Source organism: Salvelinus sp. IW2-2015, linkage group LG17 (assembly GCF_002910315.2).
Source record: "Salvelinus sp. IW2-2015 linkage group LG17, ASM291031v2, whole genome shotgun sequence".
Classification (NCBI taxonomy): domain Eukaryota; kingdom Metazoa; phylum Chordata; class Actinopteri; order Salmoniformes; family Salmonidae; genus Salvelinus; species Salvelinus sp. IW2-2015.
The window spans coordinates 33,405,203-33,424,136 of record NC_036857.1 but is presented as its reverse complement, the minus strand read 5'-3'; the positions used below and the strand labels follow the sequence as shown (position 1 = coordinate 33,424,136).

The window sequence follows — 18,934 nt, the reverse complement described above, 5'->3', positions numbered from 1 at the left end:
AATCTTGATCAATCTTTCCTATCCAATGACAATCATATTTTCCATCAATATGCAAATAGCCTTTGCACTTGCCTGTCTCACTGTAAACCAGTGGTAGTCAGGGCCTCATTACTGACGGGCACTCAGGGCACTGGCCTCCAACATATTATTATTATTTCTGGTGGCAGGTGGGAAGGCCTCCAACCAAAACGTACTTAGGGACCCAAAAGGCTAGAGCTGGCCATGCTCAGATAGCATATGAACATGGTATAATGTGAAGAAAAGCAGGAAATTTGCTTTAAAACTGAAAAACTTTCTTCATGGCAAAATGTGTKAAATATAAGTTGGCACTGTTAGTAATTCCGCAGCTCGCAAGCGGCTCTCAGGACCATAATAGTCAGCTTGTGAAAATATGAAACATTTTAGTAGGGGTCCTCGCCCASGGGCTCATAATATTTGTGGGTTCATGACATTAAAAAGTTTGAAAACCCCCGTGTTAAAACACCTTGCTTGTTACAGCAAGGAGCAACAAAGTTTCATCACGTTGTTAAGAGTCCATGTTATCGCAGAAACTTACTAAACCGCTCAAATGCCTGGCTGTCCTGACTTCCAAGGTTTTTATAGTCAACTGAAACGAATCATGAAAAACCATTTAAACTGAAATAAAATAATTAATATACCATACTGAAACTAACTAAAATAAAAACCATCATGAATTATCTTTAGCAAAAATCTTAAGTTTTTCAAGCTTTTTAGGGGTTTTCAAGCTACTGAATGTGGTGGGTAAATGCAGCCAGGAATTGCATGTTTCAAAAGGCCTAGCTTGTGCATCACAATCACTAACTAGCTAACGGGGGAAAAAAACTTCTAGGTAGCTAACTTGATTCGGTCACACTAATTGGATAGTTCCATTTAGATGATCTGTTAAAAAAAAAAAAAAAAAAAGGGTTTTATATATAAATGTGATTGTCACACTTACAGGCACCATAATTTCTCTCTGTAGGCATATAATATTAAAACAATGGAGAATTTTAGGCATATCTAAACTTTTCACAGTAGCTGGACAAAGATCCAATGTAAAGATAAATGGAATGTCCACTCACTGTTCTACTGCTCCCAAATAGGCATATGTTTTATGAACATATTTGGAACCATCTTACAGATCACATCGCATTCACACATCTCCAGAAATTGCATTGCATGCACTCTATGGACATTGCAACCTTAAAAGCAGGATGTTGAATCATTCTAATAAGATTGGTTGTAATAAAATTAAATGAAAAACAAGCAGTTGCTTTTTAAACAGCAATAAATACATGTAATGATGTCATTAAATCGCCAAGATAAGAAGACAGGCATTGCTGTTGAACCAGCCTTCGTTATAGTAGGCCGAAGGCTTTTGAACATATGAAATGGAAAACAAGCAATTGTTACAGGTTGCAGATAACTAAATACCAGGTTCACCGGTATTCACCAATGTTCTCATCTCTCATTCCAACATTTGTCAGCTCAGTTTTACTCCTCTCAAACTTTATATTTTAATAGCTTTGGTGACTAAGAGTTATTTCCAATCGGTCTCAGGAGCCAAACCCTTTATTGACAGTCTTGACTACGCTATTGCATTGGGCAGGACAAAAAAAAGCCTTCATTGAGAAGGGAGGCTGTGCTTGGTTTTTACCCCCAAAAAAACAAAATGGGAAAAAACTTGTTTCTAAATAAGAAGTATACAGGCACCAAAAGCACATTAGGCTATTCATTTTCCATGCGCATATGGGCAGTGTGTGTTACGGCTGAGTTTCCGCTGTCAACATTCATGCCATAACTAACTGCATTACTGCTAAAACCAGCTTTTGGTTGGTCTTAAATATCCCTAACAGCGCTGCGGATCATGTTTTTAAGGACTCACCTAAAATATTTCCACCCCTCCCATCTGAGCACAAGCGTGCGGATATAAAACAGGTACATTTCTGAACCTGGCGTTACATGCTGACCAGACCACTCGCATGTTGATTTTGTTCACCCACACCAGACGCGATCAAGGACACTCAGGTTGAAATATCAAAATGAACTTGCAAGCGTCACAAATAGAATCAAGTTCTATTTTAGCGCCTGGCTATGCAGACGTGCCCGAGCAGTGTGGGTGCAATGATTGAATAACATGTATGTGTACATTTATTTTGCAACGCTTGTGGTGTGGTCAGCATGTACAGCGCGCATGTTGATTTTGTCCACCCACACCAGACACGATCAGGACTCGCAGGTTGAAATATCAAAACGAACTCTGAACTAACTATATTAATTTGGGGACAAGTCGAAAAAGCATTAAACATTTATGGCAATTAAGCTAGATAGCTTGCTATTGCTAGTTAATTTGTCCTGGGATATAAACATTGGGTTGTTATTTTACCTGAAATGCACAAGGTCCTCTACTCCGGCAATTAACCACAGATAAAAGGGTAAACCAAGTTAGTTTCTAGTAATCTCTCCTCCTTCAGGCTTCTTCTTCTTTGGACTTTATAGTGCGGTTGGCAACCAACTTTAAGGTGCATTCCCACCACCAACTGGACTGGAGTGTGGACCTCAATTCATCTTTCAATCACCCACGTTGGTATATGCTCCTAAAAACCAATGAGGAGATGGGAGAGGCGGGACTTACAGCGTGTCACAAATGGAACCAAGTTATATTTTAGCGCCTGGCTACGCAGAAGCGTGCGAGCAATGATTGAATAACATGTATGTGTACATTTATTTTGCAACGCGAGCGGTGTGGTCAGCATGTTAGGGATGGAAGATGCCAGTGCGCTAMTTTTTTTTTAAATGACGAAATTGCAAACTAACGTGCGTTTGACACTAGCGCCGCCTTAACTCCAGACGACGATAGAGCCTTTACTGTGCGCTGTTTTAATTTCTTGCCAGTATAGGACCTCCTATTATTAAAGATTTGTCTTGACTTTTAAAATCTACTACCTTTTTAATATGTGGCATACCGGTGAGCAGAACCATTTTAATCTTATTGTCAAACAAGTCACTTCAAAGGTGTTGTACACTACCTGCGCACGTTCATCCACTAAAATAATTCCACCAGCCACTTGATGAATGAAAAAAAGACATCCGATAGAAAAACACCAGAAAGTGTAATGGGACTTGGCGATTTGAGACACTTGTAACTTGGCTTGAGGCCCTTCATAACAGCATTTTGGGGTYGCAGGTAGCCTGGTGGTTAGAGCGTTGGGCCAGTAACCGAAAGGTTGCTGGATCGAATCTCCGAGCTGACAATGTAGAAATCTGTCYTTCTTCCCCTGAACATGGCAGTTTACCCARTGTTCCCCGGGAGGCCGTGATTGTAAAAATAATTTGTTCTTAACTGACTTGCCTAGTTAAATAGAAGGTAAAACAAAATTATAATAAGAAAAATGTTGCTTCAACGGACTGTACCGGCTCACTTTCGAACCTGCACCTCAAAAGGGACATGGAATGACTCCATTGTGGCATTGGAGTCATGAAAAGGGCTAACCTAACCAATGACCCATCATCACCTTATGTATTACTGCATCTCAGTTCAAAGAAATGACATACCAAAAAACAAACTATAACATCCAAATGGCTCCTGCCTTCCACGCATGCTTTCTGCCCCCAACACTAAAACTAAATCATATAAAAACAATATTTTTTATACGACTGAAACTAAAAAAATAAACTAATATAAAAACGCCACTGCTGGCTTGCCTCTGAAGCTAAGCAGGGTTGGTCCTGGTCGGTCCCTGAATMGGAGACCAGATGCTGTTATAAGTGGTGTTGGAGGCACTCTTTCCTCTCCTCTGGTCTAAAAATAAATATCCCAATTCCCCAGGGCAGTGATTGCCGACATTTGTTTATTTGATTTATTTAACCTTTTAGGCAAGTCTGTTAAGAACAAATTCGTATTTACAATGACAGCCAAACCCGGACGACGCTGGCCCAATTGTGCACCGCCCTATGGGACTACCAATCACGGCCGGATGTGATTCAGRCTCGATTTGAACCAGGGACTGTAGTGACGCCTCTTGCACGGAGTTGCAGTGCCTTAGACCGCTGCYCCACTCGGTAGCACTCGACATTGCCCTGTGGAGGGTGCCGTATTCCGGATGYGACGTTAAACGGGTGTCCTGACTCTGTGGTCACTAAAGATCCCATGGCACTTATKGTAAGAGTAGGGGTGTTAACCCCGGTGTCCTGGCTAAATTCCCAATCTGGCCCTCATACCATCATAGTCACCTAATCATCCCCAGCTTACAATTGGCTCATTCATCCCCCTCKTCGCCCCTGTAACTATTCCCCAGGTCATTGCTGTAAATGAAAATGTGTTATCGGTCAACTTACCTGGTAAAATAAGGCTTGAATAAATGTAAATACCCGTCTGTTACATTGTGCCGGCCCTAGTATAAGAATGTCTTGACTTTGGGTTGCAAACATTTTGGAAAAGGTAGCAGTAATATCATTTACATTTAATAATACAAGTATAATAAACATGCTATATTGAAAAGTTTTACAATTGTGTCGGCAAAATATATAAATTGCAATCCAAGATAGTCTTTGATAAAAGGTTAAGTATAGGAGGCACTTTCCATTGTCTGCAGTAGTAGTTATTGAACTATTTTCATAAATGATCATARCTGATCATCTAGACATCAACTTATGTCAAGTTTGTTAGAACACAAATGTTGAACATTAGGAATCGGGTGGCAGGCTGATGGCCAGGGATCAATGTAAGTCTGCATTGCAATGTAGACTCTGCAATGCAAATTAGTGCTCTACACAGGGAATAGGTTACCATTTGGGAGGCACAGTAGTTTCCTCGTTGAACCGCCTTTAGAATGGAATCTTGAACCTTGAACATTTGTGTCCCTTCATAACAGCATTTGTCTTCTTCAATGTATACAAAATATAGAAAACCAGAAAACACTGGACAARTCTTCAGTAACTAACAGTTAATTTGGCATCGGGTCAAAAGCCTCATCTACATTTTGAATTGACCAACAACTCTCTAAAAGTTCAGAAAGAGCCGTCTCTATTGATGGTACTTGTTCATCCAGGTTAGATCCAACAAGCTCTTCGCAAGMAGTTCCCTCATGCATCTCTCTAATGGTTTTTGGTCTTCCCCTGCCTCTCCCCCTTCCTCTGCTTGGGGCTTTCCTTTTGCTCCCCCTCTCCCCCACCACCTCCGGGTCGCTCTGCCTCTCTTCCTCCTGCTCCCACTGTTTTGCAGATTTGTGTTCATTCAGGTTCGATCCATCAAGCTCTTTACCAACAGTTCCTGCATAGATCTTTCTGCTGGTCCCTGGTCTTCCTTTTGGTCTGCCTATTGGTCTACCTGTACTCCTCCTTTTGCTCCCACTCTCTTCTTCCTCTGGGTTGAAGTCAGAGTCACTGTTGCTCCCGCTCTCCTCCTCTTCTGGGTTGAATTCTGAGTCACTGTTCTTACTCTCCACAAACTCCTCAGGGTCAAAGGTCTGTCGTTTCCTCTTCCTCCCTGCCCTGCGTGCCCTCTTCACTCTCTTCTGCCAAGTCTCTGCGTTTGGCTCTCGACTCTCCTCTATCATTACCTGTTGTTCAGTCTGAGTCGCTGAGTTTGAGATGAGCTCCTGTCCCTCTTCCTTCTCCTTGGTCCCGTAGCTAAGGCCTGGGTGGTAGCGCTGGACGTGGCTTTTCAGACTCACGTTGTGGTTGAACGACTTGTCACATTGCTGGCACTTGTACGGCCGCTCGCCCGTGTGGAGGCGCATGTGGGACTTGAGATGGCTCGCTTGGTTGAAGGAGCGCTGACACTCGGGGCATGTGTAGGACTTGTCCCCGCTGTGGACTAGCATGTGTCTTTCCAGGATGTGTTTTTTGTTGAACTCCATTTTACAGATGTTGCAAATGTGCTGTGTGGGCCCTCTGTGACCTTGAATGTGGCTGTCTCGGGCTTTAATGTCGCTAAATCGTTTGGGGCAGTCGGGGCATTCGTAGGGCTTTTCCACACGCGGGTGGCTCTCCTCGTGCCTTAGTTTCTCCGGCCTGCTCTGGAGCGGCTTGAGGCAGTACTTGCACTCGTGCACATAGCCTGGCTTGTGGATTCTTCTGTGAATGTTAAGAGAGACCTCGTTAACGAACCGCTTGCCACAGTCCTGGCAGACGAACGGCTTCACATGCTCGCAGACGTGAGCCTTGGAGCCTTTGGTGAACGTGCCGCAATCCGGGCATAGCGCCGGGGAATCCCCTTCAGAATCTGAGGCTAGAAGTTCACCTAACTCCACCTCCGGTTCCCACTCCCTATCAGAGCTCTCTTCCTCCCCCTCCATTTCTTCCTCCCCCTCCATTTCTTCCTCCCCCTCCATTTCTTCCTCCCCCACCTCTTTTTGTTCCTCCTCTAATGACTGACGTTTCTTCTTAATGGCTTTGTCGTCGTGAACTTCGTCATCCAAACAAAGAGTCGTCTCAAACACCAGGGTTTGAATGTCCTCCAGACCTTTGTTGCAGATATCACCATCGTTACTCTCCAACAGAAGACCACTTTCCTCCGCAGTCTGCAAGGACAATGAACAATAATGAGCAATAGCTACAACGAATCAGTAATAAATCTTCAATGTACTTACAATTGGCACTCTTATARCAATAGTTCCACATAACTATTGGCTAGAGAGAAACACAATGCAGATGAGAAAGGGACATCAACACCCCACAGAATCTCCCTAAATATGTAATATTCTATGGATGCATCTCAACCTATTTTGACTATGGACAAAAATACTGCCAACCTCCTGATTTCACTTAGTTTACAAATCATAGCCATAGATGATGACAATTGTGGTTACTGGTTTACTTGACACCTCCCCATTTAAAAAGTTTGTTGTTTTTATGGCTTGTGTGAATTTGCATTCATGCATTGTAAGCATTGATCAGTGAAAAATGATAAAGGCTACCTTCAAGGTCTGAGCATTGAAGGTGCCAGTTGAGGTGCCAGTCTGAGCATCAGTGGATGTGCCAGTTGAGGTACCAGCTGACGTGCCAGTTGGAGCATCAGTTGTGCCAGTTGATACTTTGGCTGCTGAGGAGGACAGGTATTCAGCTGGGAGGTTAAAGGGCTGGCTCTTCCATTGGCTCCGGTGGTCACAGTGGTTGCAGAACCGGTTGATGGTGAGCAGGGTYTCTTGGATGAACTTGTCGATGCTGCAGGAGCCTCGACAGACTGGACAAGTCTTGAACAACGGAAGGAGGCAGTCTTCGTAGACCACATACTTCCTCGCCATGTACACCGTGACAGAGTTTAACCTGGAAGAAGATATATTTTTTAATCATAGGTTACTACAGATTGGGCTTCGCAAGCAGTCCAGACAGTGAGACCGTTCAAAAGTAATTAAGCATAGTTGCATGACAATTTTCAATTMAACAGTCGCTCATAGATTAGGAGGACAGGTGGCCTAAGTCATTAGCCAAATAATTTAGAATAGTTCCCCACGGGCTACTTAAAGTAAAATGTAAGTTTATACCGGTTCACTTCCCTTTGTGGTATGTCCTCCGTAAACCTTGTATTGACTCCTACATTCTTCTGGATTGGCTGCACTTGGATGGCTGTAAATCAAATACAGTAGCATGTTAGAGGTCATTTCCACGTAAAAAGACCCATGAGCACCAACGTGAGGTTCATAGGAGCATGTTGAATAGGATGTCAAATGAAAGCTGAAAAGTGTGCAAAGCTGTCATCAAAGGGTGGCTACTTTGAAGAATCTAAAATTTAAAATATATTGATTTGTTTAACACTTCTTTGGTTTCTGTTATTTCATAGTTTTGATGTCTTCACTATTCTACAAAGTAGAAGATAGAGGTCGGCCGATTTATTAGGGACGATTTCGAGTTTTCATAACAATTCGGCCTTTTTGGATGCCGATTATGGCCGATTACATTGCAATCCACAAGGATAATAACATAATWATGACAACATTGAAGGTTGTGCAATGTAACAGTAATATTTAGACTTAGGGTTGCCACCCGCTCAATAAAATACGGAACGGTTCCGTATTTCACTGAAAGAATAAARGTTTTGTTTTCGAAATGATAGTTTCTGGATTTGACCATATTAATGACCAAAGGCTCGTATTTCTGTGTGTTTATTATAATTAAGTATATGATWTGATAGAGCAGTCTGACTGGGCGGTGGTAGGCAGCAGCAGGCTCGTAAGCATTCATTCAAACAGCAGCTCTTAGCAATGCTGGGATGCATAGCGCTGTTTATGACTTCAAGCCTATGAACTCCCGAGATTAGGCTGGCACTACTAAAGTGCCCATAAGAACATCCAATAGTCAAAGGTATATGAAATACAAATGGCATAGAGAGAAATAGTCCTATAATTCCTATAATAACTTAAACCTAAAACTTCTTAACTGGGAATATTGAAGGCTCATGTTAAAAGGAACCACCAGCTTTCATTTGTTCTGAGCAAGGAACTTAAACATTAACTTTTTTAGATGGCACATATTTCACTTTCTTRTCCAACACTGTGTTTTTGCATTATTTAAACCAAGTTGAACATGTTTCATCATTTATGATATTATTTGTTTTTATTTGTTTTTAAACGGCATCAGCGTTGAAACATCATAATTGGTCACTTGCATGCTGGAGAAGTGTGCTCTTCAAGGATTAATCCCGGTTTCAAATGTAGATAGCAGACATTGTATGGCGTCGTGTGGGCAAGCGGTTTGCTGATGTCAACATTTTGAATAGAGTGCCCCATGGTGGGGTTATGGTAAGGGCAGGCATAAGCTACAGACAACGAACACAATTGCATTTTATCAAAGGCAATTTGAATGCACAGAGATAACGTGACAAGATCCTGAGGCCCATTGTCGTGCCATTCAGCCCCCGCCATCACCTCATGTTTCAGCATGATAATGCACAGCCGACAGCCCCATGTTGCAAGGATCTGTACACAATTCCTGGAAGCTGAAAAATGTCCCAGTTCTTCCATGGCCTGCATACTCAGACATGTCACCTATTGAGCATGTTTGTAATGGTCTGGATTGTGTACGACAGTGTGTTACAGTTCCCTCCAATATCCAGCAACTTRGCACAGCTATAAAAGAGTGGGACAACATTCCACAGGCCAAAATCAACAGCTTGATCAACTCTATGTGAAGGAGATCAAATCAAATGCAATTTTATTTGTCACATAGCAGATGTTAATGCGAGTGTAGCGAAATGCTTGTGCTTCTAGTTCCGACCATGCAGTAATATCTAACCTAACAATTTCACAACAATGTGCTGCATGAGGCAAATGGTGGTCACACAAGATAGTGACTGGTTTTCTGGTATCTGACCAACAGATGCACATCTGTATTCAGTCATGTGAAATCAATAGATTAGGGCCTAATGAATATATTTCAATTGACTTATATGAACTTTAACTCATTCAAATCTTTGAAATTGTTGCATGCTGCGTTTTTATATTTTTGTTCAGTGTAGTTTAGGACAATTCTTTCTGCCTTKTGTGAGTTTAAGTAACATTGCCTTGTTCCTTAATTCCATTACCAAAAACCCACATTACTTTTAAGACATTTTCTAATTCCTCCCCCTCATGAGGAAGGATAATTAAAGTTCACACAAGTAACAAGGTAGACCTATCAATTAGTGTTTTTACTGATAAATGTTTATTAATTATTGAAGCTGCAATATGTAATAGATCTTTRATTCTCATTGAAAACAAGTCTAAGAAGCACTAGATCTGTTTTACGTACYCTATTTCTATGCTTCCCGTTAAGTTTCATTTTTGCGTATTTTACTTTCGATTTTGTACACCAGCTTCAAACAGCTGAAAATACAATAAGTGTGGTTATTGAACAATTATTTCACAGTGGTTTCGATGGTACAATGAGTCTCTACACTATACTTGCTTGTTTGTTTTGTCGTCTGGTGGTCAAAACAAGAGTGTGAAAAGTCTGGACAACCCCTCCCCCTCTCTCCCTCCAATTAATGTCACCATTGTAAAGTGTTCTAGCCTGTATAGACATTGTTTTGCGAACAGTAAATAACAGTTTGAACATTTTCTACATGCCGTGTCGGATTATTTGAGTGGGGAGCTAACATGATGCAGCCCGACTCCCAGTGCAGGCTAAGTGGAGCAGGCACAGTGCGCTCACACTAAGGGAGACATACGCTGCACTGATACTGTCTTGATCGGAGAGACACATTTGACAGAAGTACCWYAAGTAAAAAATTAACGAGTCCTTTTTCATGTTCTAATATCGAAAAAGTACTGAAGTTTCGGTATARCGTGAAACACTAGTAGAACACAGTAAAGAAAAGTAGTGTATAGTTGAGTTTACAGTCCTGTACAGTAGAGGAGAACGGAGTAAAATTCAGTAACTACACAGTGGAGCACACGAGTTGAATACACTAATGTACTGTACTGAACTATACTTTCATGAACTATACTCTACTGAGCTGTACTTTGATGTCCAAACTTGTGAAACATAGACGTCTATGGTTCAGATTTGGTCCGGTCTGGACCAACCAAATGTGGTCGTCAAATAATAGCCAGTTTGTAGAATAATACCCAAATATGCAAAGGAGGATATTGCATATTTCTACCTTTTTGTGTATCTATTTAGGATACTTCACCATGAAGAGAATGACATMCATATCCATAATTATGCATTTCTGTGTAGTACAGATCAGGGACCCATGATGAAATTCCATTACCGCAATTCTTTTACGGGTGTAAATCCACTTCACTTATTACTGTAGTTCAATAACCAAAATATATATTTTTCAAACTCAAGGTGTATTGTCATTAGGGATGGATGGGCATGAGTAATCAAGTACTGGAGTATGTTCCATTTGAAACGGGGCTCAATTTGGCATTTTTCAACGTTAAACCAAAATCTGTCTTTTCGATATACAGATGTTCTATTTAGTTTATTATGCCCATTCATTAGAATTTTCTAAATAGATTAACAATTGTACATTGAACACTGCATGGGGATGAATTATGGCCAGGGCATCAGTTTGATGAGTAGCCCTAGGCTTAATGATTCTGATGAAAATACGCTCTGTCGTTATCAAACAAATGTTTTTGCATATTTTCAGTGCTGAACCTGTCTGTTTGGTGGGGGGGGTTTAAATCAGCCGATTTTTTTATTTATATTTGTAATAATGACAATTACAACAATACTGAATGAACCCTTTTATTTTAACTTAATATAATACATAAATAATTAATGAAAACATGTTCAATTTGGTTTAAATACTGCAAACAGTGTTGGAGAACTCAAAGTGCAATATGTGCCATGTAAAAAAGCTAACGTTTAAGTTCCTTGCTCAGAACATGAGAACATATGAAATAATTAGGAAATCTTCAGGGTTTTTTCTATGGCCGGATTTTGGCTATAGGCTATTGAAAGCAAGYTAAGCTTGGCTATGTAAAATGTCTAGGTTTSAAACAATGATATGGCTGGCTAGGTGTCATATGTAATTATTTAGGTTATGGAAATGTGTAATATTAGAATATCATTCCAATGTTGGGCAAATAGGCCTATTAGAATGGACATTTTACTCTCTCCCAGCCTGTCTGCGGGCCCGTCGGCCCCGAGTTGAGGTTTMGTGTGCTGGGAGTTGCTGTGGCATTTGCATTGTCTATAGACTATGGCTAGCTACTATGGTATTCTAGAGTATATGGTTGCATCTCCCTGACCTGAACCGAATGTGGTAAAATGTTATTATTATGTTATATTTCTGCCTCACGCAGCAACACTGCCTGGCTGGGGGCTGTGCATACGCATGTGAAGAGCTGAGTGACAGATTAATTTTTAGAAATGRGTCACACGGGCATAAATTGGTTTAATTTACTTGAAACTGAAGTCTACTATAGTGAGACMTTGTCCTTGTGTTTCTTGGCTATTTACATAGAAAACAACCTAGCTTGTGAACAAAACTATGTTTGAGTTTCAACTGTTAGGGAAGAGAAGACAACGCTTCTACTAGTCAGACCCTCAATCTCAGTTACAAACAGGACTCGAATCGCATTACCACGGTAACCTCCTGCCCCGTGAACATTTTCTCATCTGATATTTTGGTTAAAAAATGAAATGCAACAATATACCACATTACTTCTTACTAGRAATACATTTGTTTTAATAACATTACAAATGCTCGTGTTTTGTTGGTGTAATTTTCAGAGGTGTAAAGTACTTAAGTAAAACTACTTTACTATTTATATTTTTGACAACTTTTACTTCACTACATTTAGCTCCCGAGTGGCTCAGCGGTCTAAGGCACTGCATCTCAGTGCTAGAGGCGTCACTACAGACCCTGGTTCGATCCCGGGCTGTATTGGCCCAGCGTTGTCCGGGTTAGGGGAGGGTTTGGCCYGGGTAGGCCGTCATTGTAAAATAAGGATTTGTTCTTAACTGACTTGCCTGGTTAAATATATATTTTTAAATAAAATAATGTACTTTTTACCCCATACATTTTCCCTGACACCCAAAAGTACTAGTTACATTTTGAATGCTTAGCAGGACAGGAAGATGGTCCAATTCACGCACTTATATATTTTTTTTTATTTAACTAGGCAAGTCAGTTAAGAACAAATTCTTGTTTACAATGACAGCCTACCCCGGCCAAACCCTAACATGCTGACCACACTGCTCGCGTCGCAAAATAAATTTACACATACGTTATTCAATTATTGCACCCACACTGCCCGCGAGCATCTGTGTGGCCAGGCGCTAAAATAGAAATTGGTTCTATTCGTGACGCTCAATGCACTGCAAGTCCGACCTCTCCCGTCTCCTCATTTGGTTTTTAAGAGCATATATCCACGTGACATCTCCTCATTGGTTTTTAGGTGCATATACCGACGTGGGTGATTGAAAGATGAACTTAGGTCCACACTCCGGTCGGTTGTAGTAATGCTGTAAAGTTGGTTGCCAACCACCATTATAAAGTCCAAAGAAGAAAAAGAAGCCTGAAGGAAGGAGAGATGACCAGAAACGAATTCGGTTTACCGTTTTATATGCGGATTAATTGTCTGAGGACCTTGTGCATTTCAGATAAAATAACAACCCAATGTTTATATACCAGGACAAATTAGCTAGCAACAGCAAGCTAGCTAGGTAAATTGCCATAAATGWTAAATGCTTTTTGACCTGTCCCCAAATTAATATAATTGGTTCAGCTTTTGTTTTGAATTTTTAACCTGCGTATCCTGATCGCTTCTGGTGTGCGTGAACAAAATCAACTTGTGCGGTTTGGTCAGCATGTAACGATGCTCGGCCAATTGTGCGCCGCCCTATAGGACTCGAATCGAACCAGGATCTGTAGTGACYSCTCTAGCACTGAGATGCAGTGCCTTAGACTGTTGTGCCACTCGGGAGGCCCAAGAGAACATCCCTGGCATCTCTATTMRCTCTGATCTGACGGACTCACTAAACACAAATGCTTCATTTGTAAATGATGTCTGAGTGTTGGAGTACGCCCCTGGCTATCCGTAAATAAATAAAAACAAGAAAATGGTGCCGTCTGGTTTGCTTAAAATAAGGAATTTGAAATGGTTTATACTTTTACTTCTGATACTTAAGTATATTTTAGCAATTACATTTACTTTTTGGGATATTTTGGCTCTGAAAGAAATCTACCTGCCACAGTGGCCTGGCCATTAGGAAGTGGTGGTGCTCAAAGCGACCATTCTTCAGTGACTGAAGACAGAGGGTGAAGGCTGCGGAACACACGCACACACACGCTCTTTGTTTAATGYGGCAGCTGGTGGTGGAATGTAATGTCTCTAATTTAAGATTATTCAGTAACCAGTTCACAATAACATTGTTCTCGCTTAGATATTGTTTACATGTGGTTCGATMTAATAATTATAATGTATTAATTGAACAATGTAATGGATGTTTGTCTGTTTTCATTATGTTATAAAGTTTTTTTCTTAACAAATTAAGTTTGTAATATAGACTGTATCTGTCTCAGAAATGGACCAATTACTTTAAAAGCAGTGCAAATGACCTAGACTKATTTTGGCATATTTAAACATATAAAAAACAAGTATTTTAATTTTGGGACGGTTCAAGTTCGGTTTGAGTTAATTGCACTTCGGGTCGGTACGAGCTCTGCCTCTAATCCCCTTCACCAMTTTGTCCTCATCATTCAGATTATTCAAATTCAATCATGGAAGTGTTCAAAGTGATTTAAAAAAGGSACAATAGATCACTGAGTACCAGGCCATTAGAGAGGGCCATTCGCAAATTGGGTAGGCCACCCATCAACTGCATTKATTTGCAGAGTTTTGGAAGGGATTACATTGACTGCGGTCATGATTTGTGACTGCCGYTGTGGCGGTAATACGGTCACCYTGACAGCCTAGTGTCAGCGCAATGCCGCTACCGAGCAATTGCCCTACACATCAATTAATTTCAGCTGTATTTGAAAAGAAGTTAACTATTCTACAAAAGATACAAGCCATATGCCTCACCTTTGTTTTTATTTTTTTCTCTGTAATAATAAGCCTGTGTTGACACGTTGTGTTTTAGCGGTACCAGAACGGGTCTTGGAGGTGATGGTACCATAATGTTGCATACTGGTGGTGGTTCATATTGGCATCCCTCATCTTTTGTCACACCCGACGTCATGTGTTCCACCTAAACAAAACAAGTACAATGTAAACAGGGGTTAGGAATATTTGCCTAGATACGCTAGCTATTTTCTGTATACTTTGCCGACGGTACAACGTCGAACTTCAAGTTCAGCCTTTTCGCAAATCCCATCTTCACTTGAGTAAAGTTGGTGAAACACTCGTCTGTAATGTGAACCCTGCAGAAGTAACTTTAACCTTTTCATCAGGCTTAATGTTACACTCAGCAAGAAACAGCACCCACTCCASCAGGAGTCAAGGGTCTTGAGGAAGGCTGTGTTTGAAATGCTAACGAATTCTTGGCACATCCTGTTACCGAACAAGACCACTGAGTACCAGGCCGTTAGTGAGGGCTGTTAGCAAGTTTGGTAGGCGACATCAGCGCCATTCATTTGCGSAGTTTTGGATGGGATTACATTCTAATATTTAATGTTCAATACGCACAATAAGTTGACTGGTGAGCTAATGTGGCTCATTTCAGTGGATTCAAGAGTCTGTGTAATCTCTACATAGTTGTGTTCTGTGGGTGTCACTGAGTACGCTGATACTCCATTTCATGGGTGCACACTATAGGTAAACTATACAGTCCCATATGAATGTTTATTACACACAATAGGTTGACTGGTACAGTCTGATATGAATGTCCAATGCACACAATAGACTGACTGGGGAGGTGATTTCCTACAATCAAAGTCCTGCAATAAGAGCTATGAAACTAATATGTGTAAACTCTTTGGAATTATATGTGGGTGTCACTGAGTTTCATGGGTGCACTCCATAGATTTATTTTATTTTACCGTTATTTTACCAGGTAAGTTGACTGAGAACACGTTCTCATTTGCAGCAACGACCTGGGGAATAGTTACAGGGGAGAGGAGGGGGATGAATGAGCCAATTGTAAACTGGGGATTATTAGGTAACGCTGTACCGTATATACAGTGCTGTGAAAAAGTATTTTCCCCCTTTCTGATTCTCTATTTCTGCATATTGTTTTTTATACTGAATTGTCAGATATTTTACAAATAAAAAAGTGTATACTTTTATTTAATTAACAAAGTTATGCAACACCTAATTGTTTGGTGTTCSCCAGGCACAATAGGACCCATGTCATCCAAAAAGTTGACTCAAGTTTGCCAAAAAGCACCTGGATGATCATCAAGACTCTTGGAAGAATGTTCTATGGACAGATGATTCAAAAGTATAACTTTTTGGATGACATGGGTCCCATTATGCCTGGCGAAAACCAAACACTGCGTTCCACAMTAAGAACCTCATACCAACGGTCAAGCATGGTGGTGGTAGTAGTGTGATGGTTTGGGGATGCTTTGCTGCCTCAGGATCTGCACGACTTGCCTTAAAACCTCTTAGCGCTAGGGGTCAGAATTTTTTATTTTCTTAAAATAACTTTCCCAAGGTAAACGGACATTTTCTCAGGTGCCAGCAAACACGTTCCCCAAACATTAGGAACGTATTTCCTCCAACGTTTAATGAAAAAACTAGTTTTTCGGAAGACGTGTGAGCAGAGAGCGCCCARTGTATGCGCTTTATCCAGGTGTACATTACAGGATATTGCTCCGATTTAGCMGTCCTAGTCAAGTTTGAMATCGGAGACAAAATCCCTATGTCMTTGCCTACTCGGACCCCGAGGTCGTRACTGAGGCTCGTTTATTGTGAGCGGGTCAGAGATGCTATCTGAGGGTTACGGATGTCTTCGAGCAGTCCCACTCCCAGACGTCCCMATAAAATCAAACATGTCGTCACAAAAAAGAGAAGAAGCCAGTGAGATGACGTTTCGTATTGTTTRCCCCGTTGTTTTTGCTAGCTAGCTAATTATCAACTAACGTTAGGGAGACAGATAAACTTACCGATACTTCATGAATCGGAAAAATAGTTGGGATGGCGTCCGGTTTCAGAACAAATAGTTTGGCATACCCCATTGACTTCGGCCCCCAATTTAGAAACGAATCCCTGTTGAAATGCGCGCTGCAAATTCGTGTTGTAGTACCGATATGCACATCTGGGTTTGAATTAAAAAGAAACTGCACCCACTGTCTTCTGATTTCAGGGTCTTTAGGAAGACTGTGTAAAGTATCAGTCCTGGCTTTGGAACAACCAAGAAAGCTGCAAGCAGTTACCGGCGGTATGTGCGACATGGTGGAGTGGCTAACTGTTAGCTAACGTAACTGTTTACATTCTTCAGAATACAAGTCTGTTAGGTTTGGGGAAGGGGGGGTGTACAAAGTGCATGCACTATTCTGATTACGTAGTGCCACCGTATGGACTGGAGTTTATATAATCCAATGTCCTTAACTACCCCACGTCTCCAARATATTGTAGCGCGGGAGCTAGCTAGCTAACATTAACCCCCCTTTCAACATTGTTTTAGGACTTTCACGATTGCTGCTAGCAAAGACTGATTATGATCGARTGTGTTGATGTGCATCGGCATTACAAGATATAGCATGTCCTTTACATMATCTAGTTTAACACTTACTACTTGGTTGGTTGCCGGGTGCAAGATGGATGGGACAGAACCTTGTTGGAGGATCAAGCTCTTAGCAAATCCACTTGTGTACCTATCCTGATTTGCAATGCAGTCCGATGAGAAGTGTGCTGTGCATATGCGCAGGTACTGACTGAACTTCTCTGGCACTTGATTATTAAAAATAAATTGAAGCCAYATCAGACGAAGTGTCTGTTCTGATGGAAGACCATGCAAAGAAACATTTTCAGCCTTGCAGCCACCTACTGCACAAACTATCTCTCTCTTGCTTTTGCTTTTCATGACTTCAAATTAAATCACCGATGAAAGGAAAAGTAATCAATATATTTGTCAACGCCAACAATGATAAATTCTCAAGGTAGCTAGCACTGGAGCCTGATGGGATAGTTCCACTGAAGTATAAAACGTTGCTTTACCAACTGCTGTCAAGCAGGCAAGAATAAATATGTACTTCCGAGTCACGGATTTTTGGACTGGATTTAGAATAAGAGTCCCGTCCTGTATACGTTTGTAAATTAAAAATTAAGGTGAAAATTATGGAAATGTGCATATCGATACATTTTACACTAGTTATCATACAAATAATAATTAAGTATTTATTTGCGATATTCTGTCATTTATTTTTTCAAGCCTAAATGGTCAACATTGTTTTTTGTGTGTACTCCTATCATTTATTGCACCATACACAATTTGATGTACTTTGTGTTGGAGTTAAAGCTGTATCCATTCTACTCCGAAGCTCTTCTAGTTTCCAAATCCACAGAATTTACACCAAGAGGAGCATCCCTACTCATTCTGTGGCCCTTAAAGAGTGGTCTATCAGCCTAAATCCAATAGTTTTTTTTCATATTGGACATACATATTGCACTGTAAACAATATTATGTATGTTGTGTCACAGCAAAATGGGGGTCAATTCTACTCAGAAGCACTTCTGGTTTCCAAATCTAGAGTTTTCACTCAGAGGAGCGTGGCTGCTCATTTTGCGGCCCTTAAAAAGGTTGCCAATCTGCTTCAAAATGTTTATATTGGACATACAGTACCAGTCAAAAGTTTGGACACATATACTCATTCAAGGGTTTTTCTTATTGACTATTTCTACATTGTTAGAATTAATAGTGAAGACATCAAAAGACATATGGAATCATATGTAGTAACCAAAAAAGTGTTAAACAAATCAAAATATATTTTGACTCCTTAGACTTCTCACAACTTTGCACACTCTTGGCATTCTCTCCACCAGCTTCATGCGGTTATCACCTGAAAAATGCATTTCTTCCAGGCGCCTCTTCCACCCCCCACCAGTTGTCCTTGTTCAAAGTTCATTCTGTGGATTTCTTGTCCTAATGCGTTTGAGCCATCAGATGTTGGTTCGTGACAAGGTAGGGTAAGTTATACAAGATAGCCCTATTTTAGCTCAAAATACCCAAGTCCATTTTATCCGCAAGAACTTGCTCAAATAAGCAAGAGACAATGACAGCCATCATTGCTTTAAGACATGAAGGTCAGGTCAATGCGGTAGTGTGTCCAAACTTTTGACTGGTATGTACACTATTTCACATATTGACATACAATATTAATCGTGCAAAAATTCAACCCCTTGAACTTCTCTTTCCACATTTTGGTTACATTACAGCCATCATTCCTATAAAATGACTAAGATAAATAAAATTCCTCAATCTACAACACAATACCCCATAATGGACAAAGCACAAAACAGGTCTTAAAAAATGTTTTGCAAATGTATTACAAAATAATAAAAACAGATACCTTATTTACATAAGTATTCAGGACCCTTTGCTGTGAGAC

The 18,934-nt window shown here is 40.7% G+C and overlaps 1 protein-coding gene across 1 annotated transcript; it reads right to left on the bottom strand.

Moving 5' to 3' along the window:
- Positions 1 to 4,451: 4,451 nt before the first annotated feature.
- On the bottom strand, positions 4,452 to 17,129 carry LOC111977123 (zinc finger protein 345). Its single transcript, XM_024006436.2, has 4 exons — positions 17,119 to 17,129; positions 7,488 to 7,569; positions 6,921 to 7,269; positions 4,452 to 6,524 (listed from the first exon to the last, which is right to left on the bottom strand). The coding sequence occupies exons 3-4, from the start codon at positions 7,245 to 7,247 to the stop codon at positions 4,947 to 4,949; spliced, it is 1,905 nt and encodes a 634-aa protein (XP_023862204.1). The 5' UTR covers positions 7,248 to 7,269; positions 7,488 to 7,569; positions 17,119 to 17,129; the 3' UTR covers positions 4,452 to 4,946.
- Between the last annotated feature and the right edge of the window lie 1,805 nt (positions 17,130 to 18,934).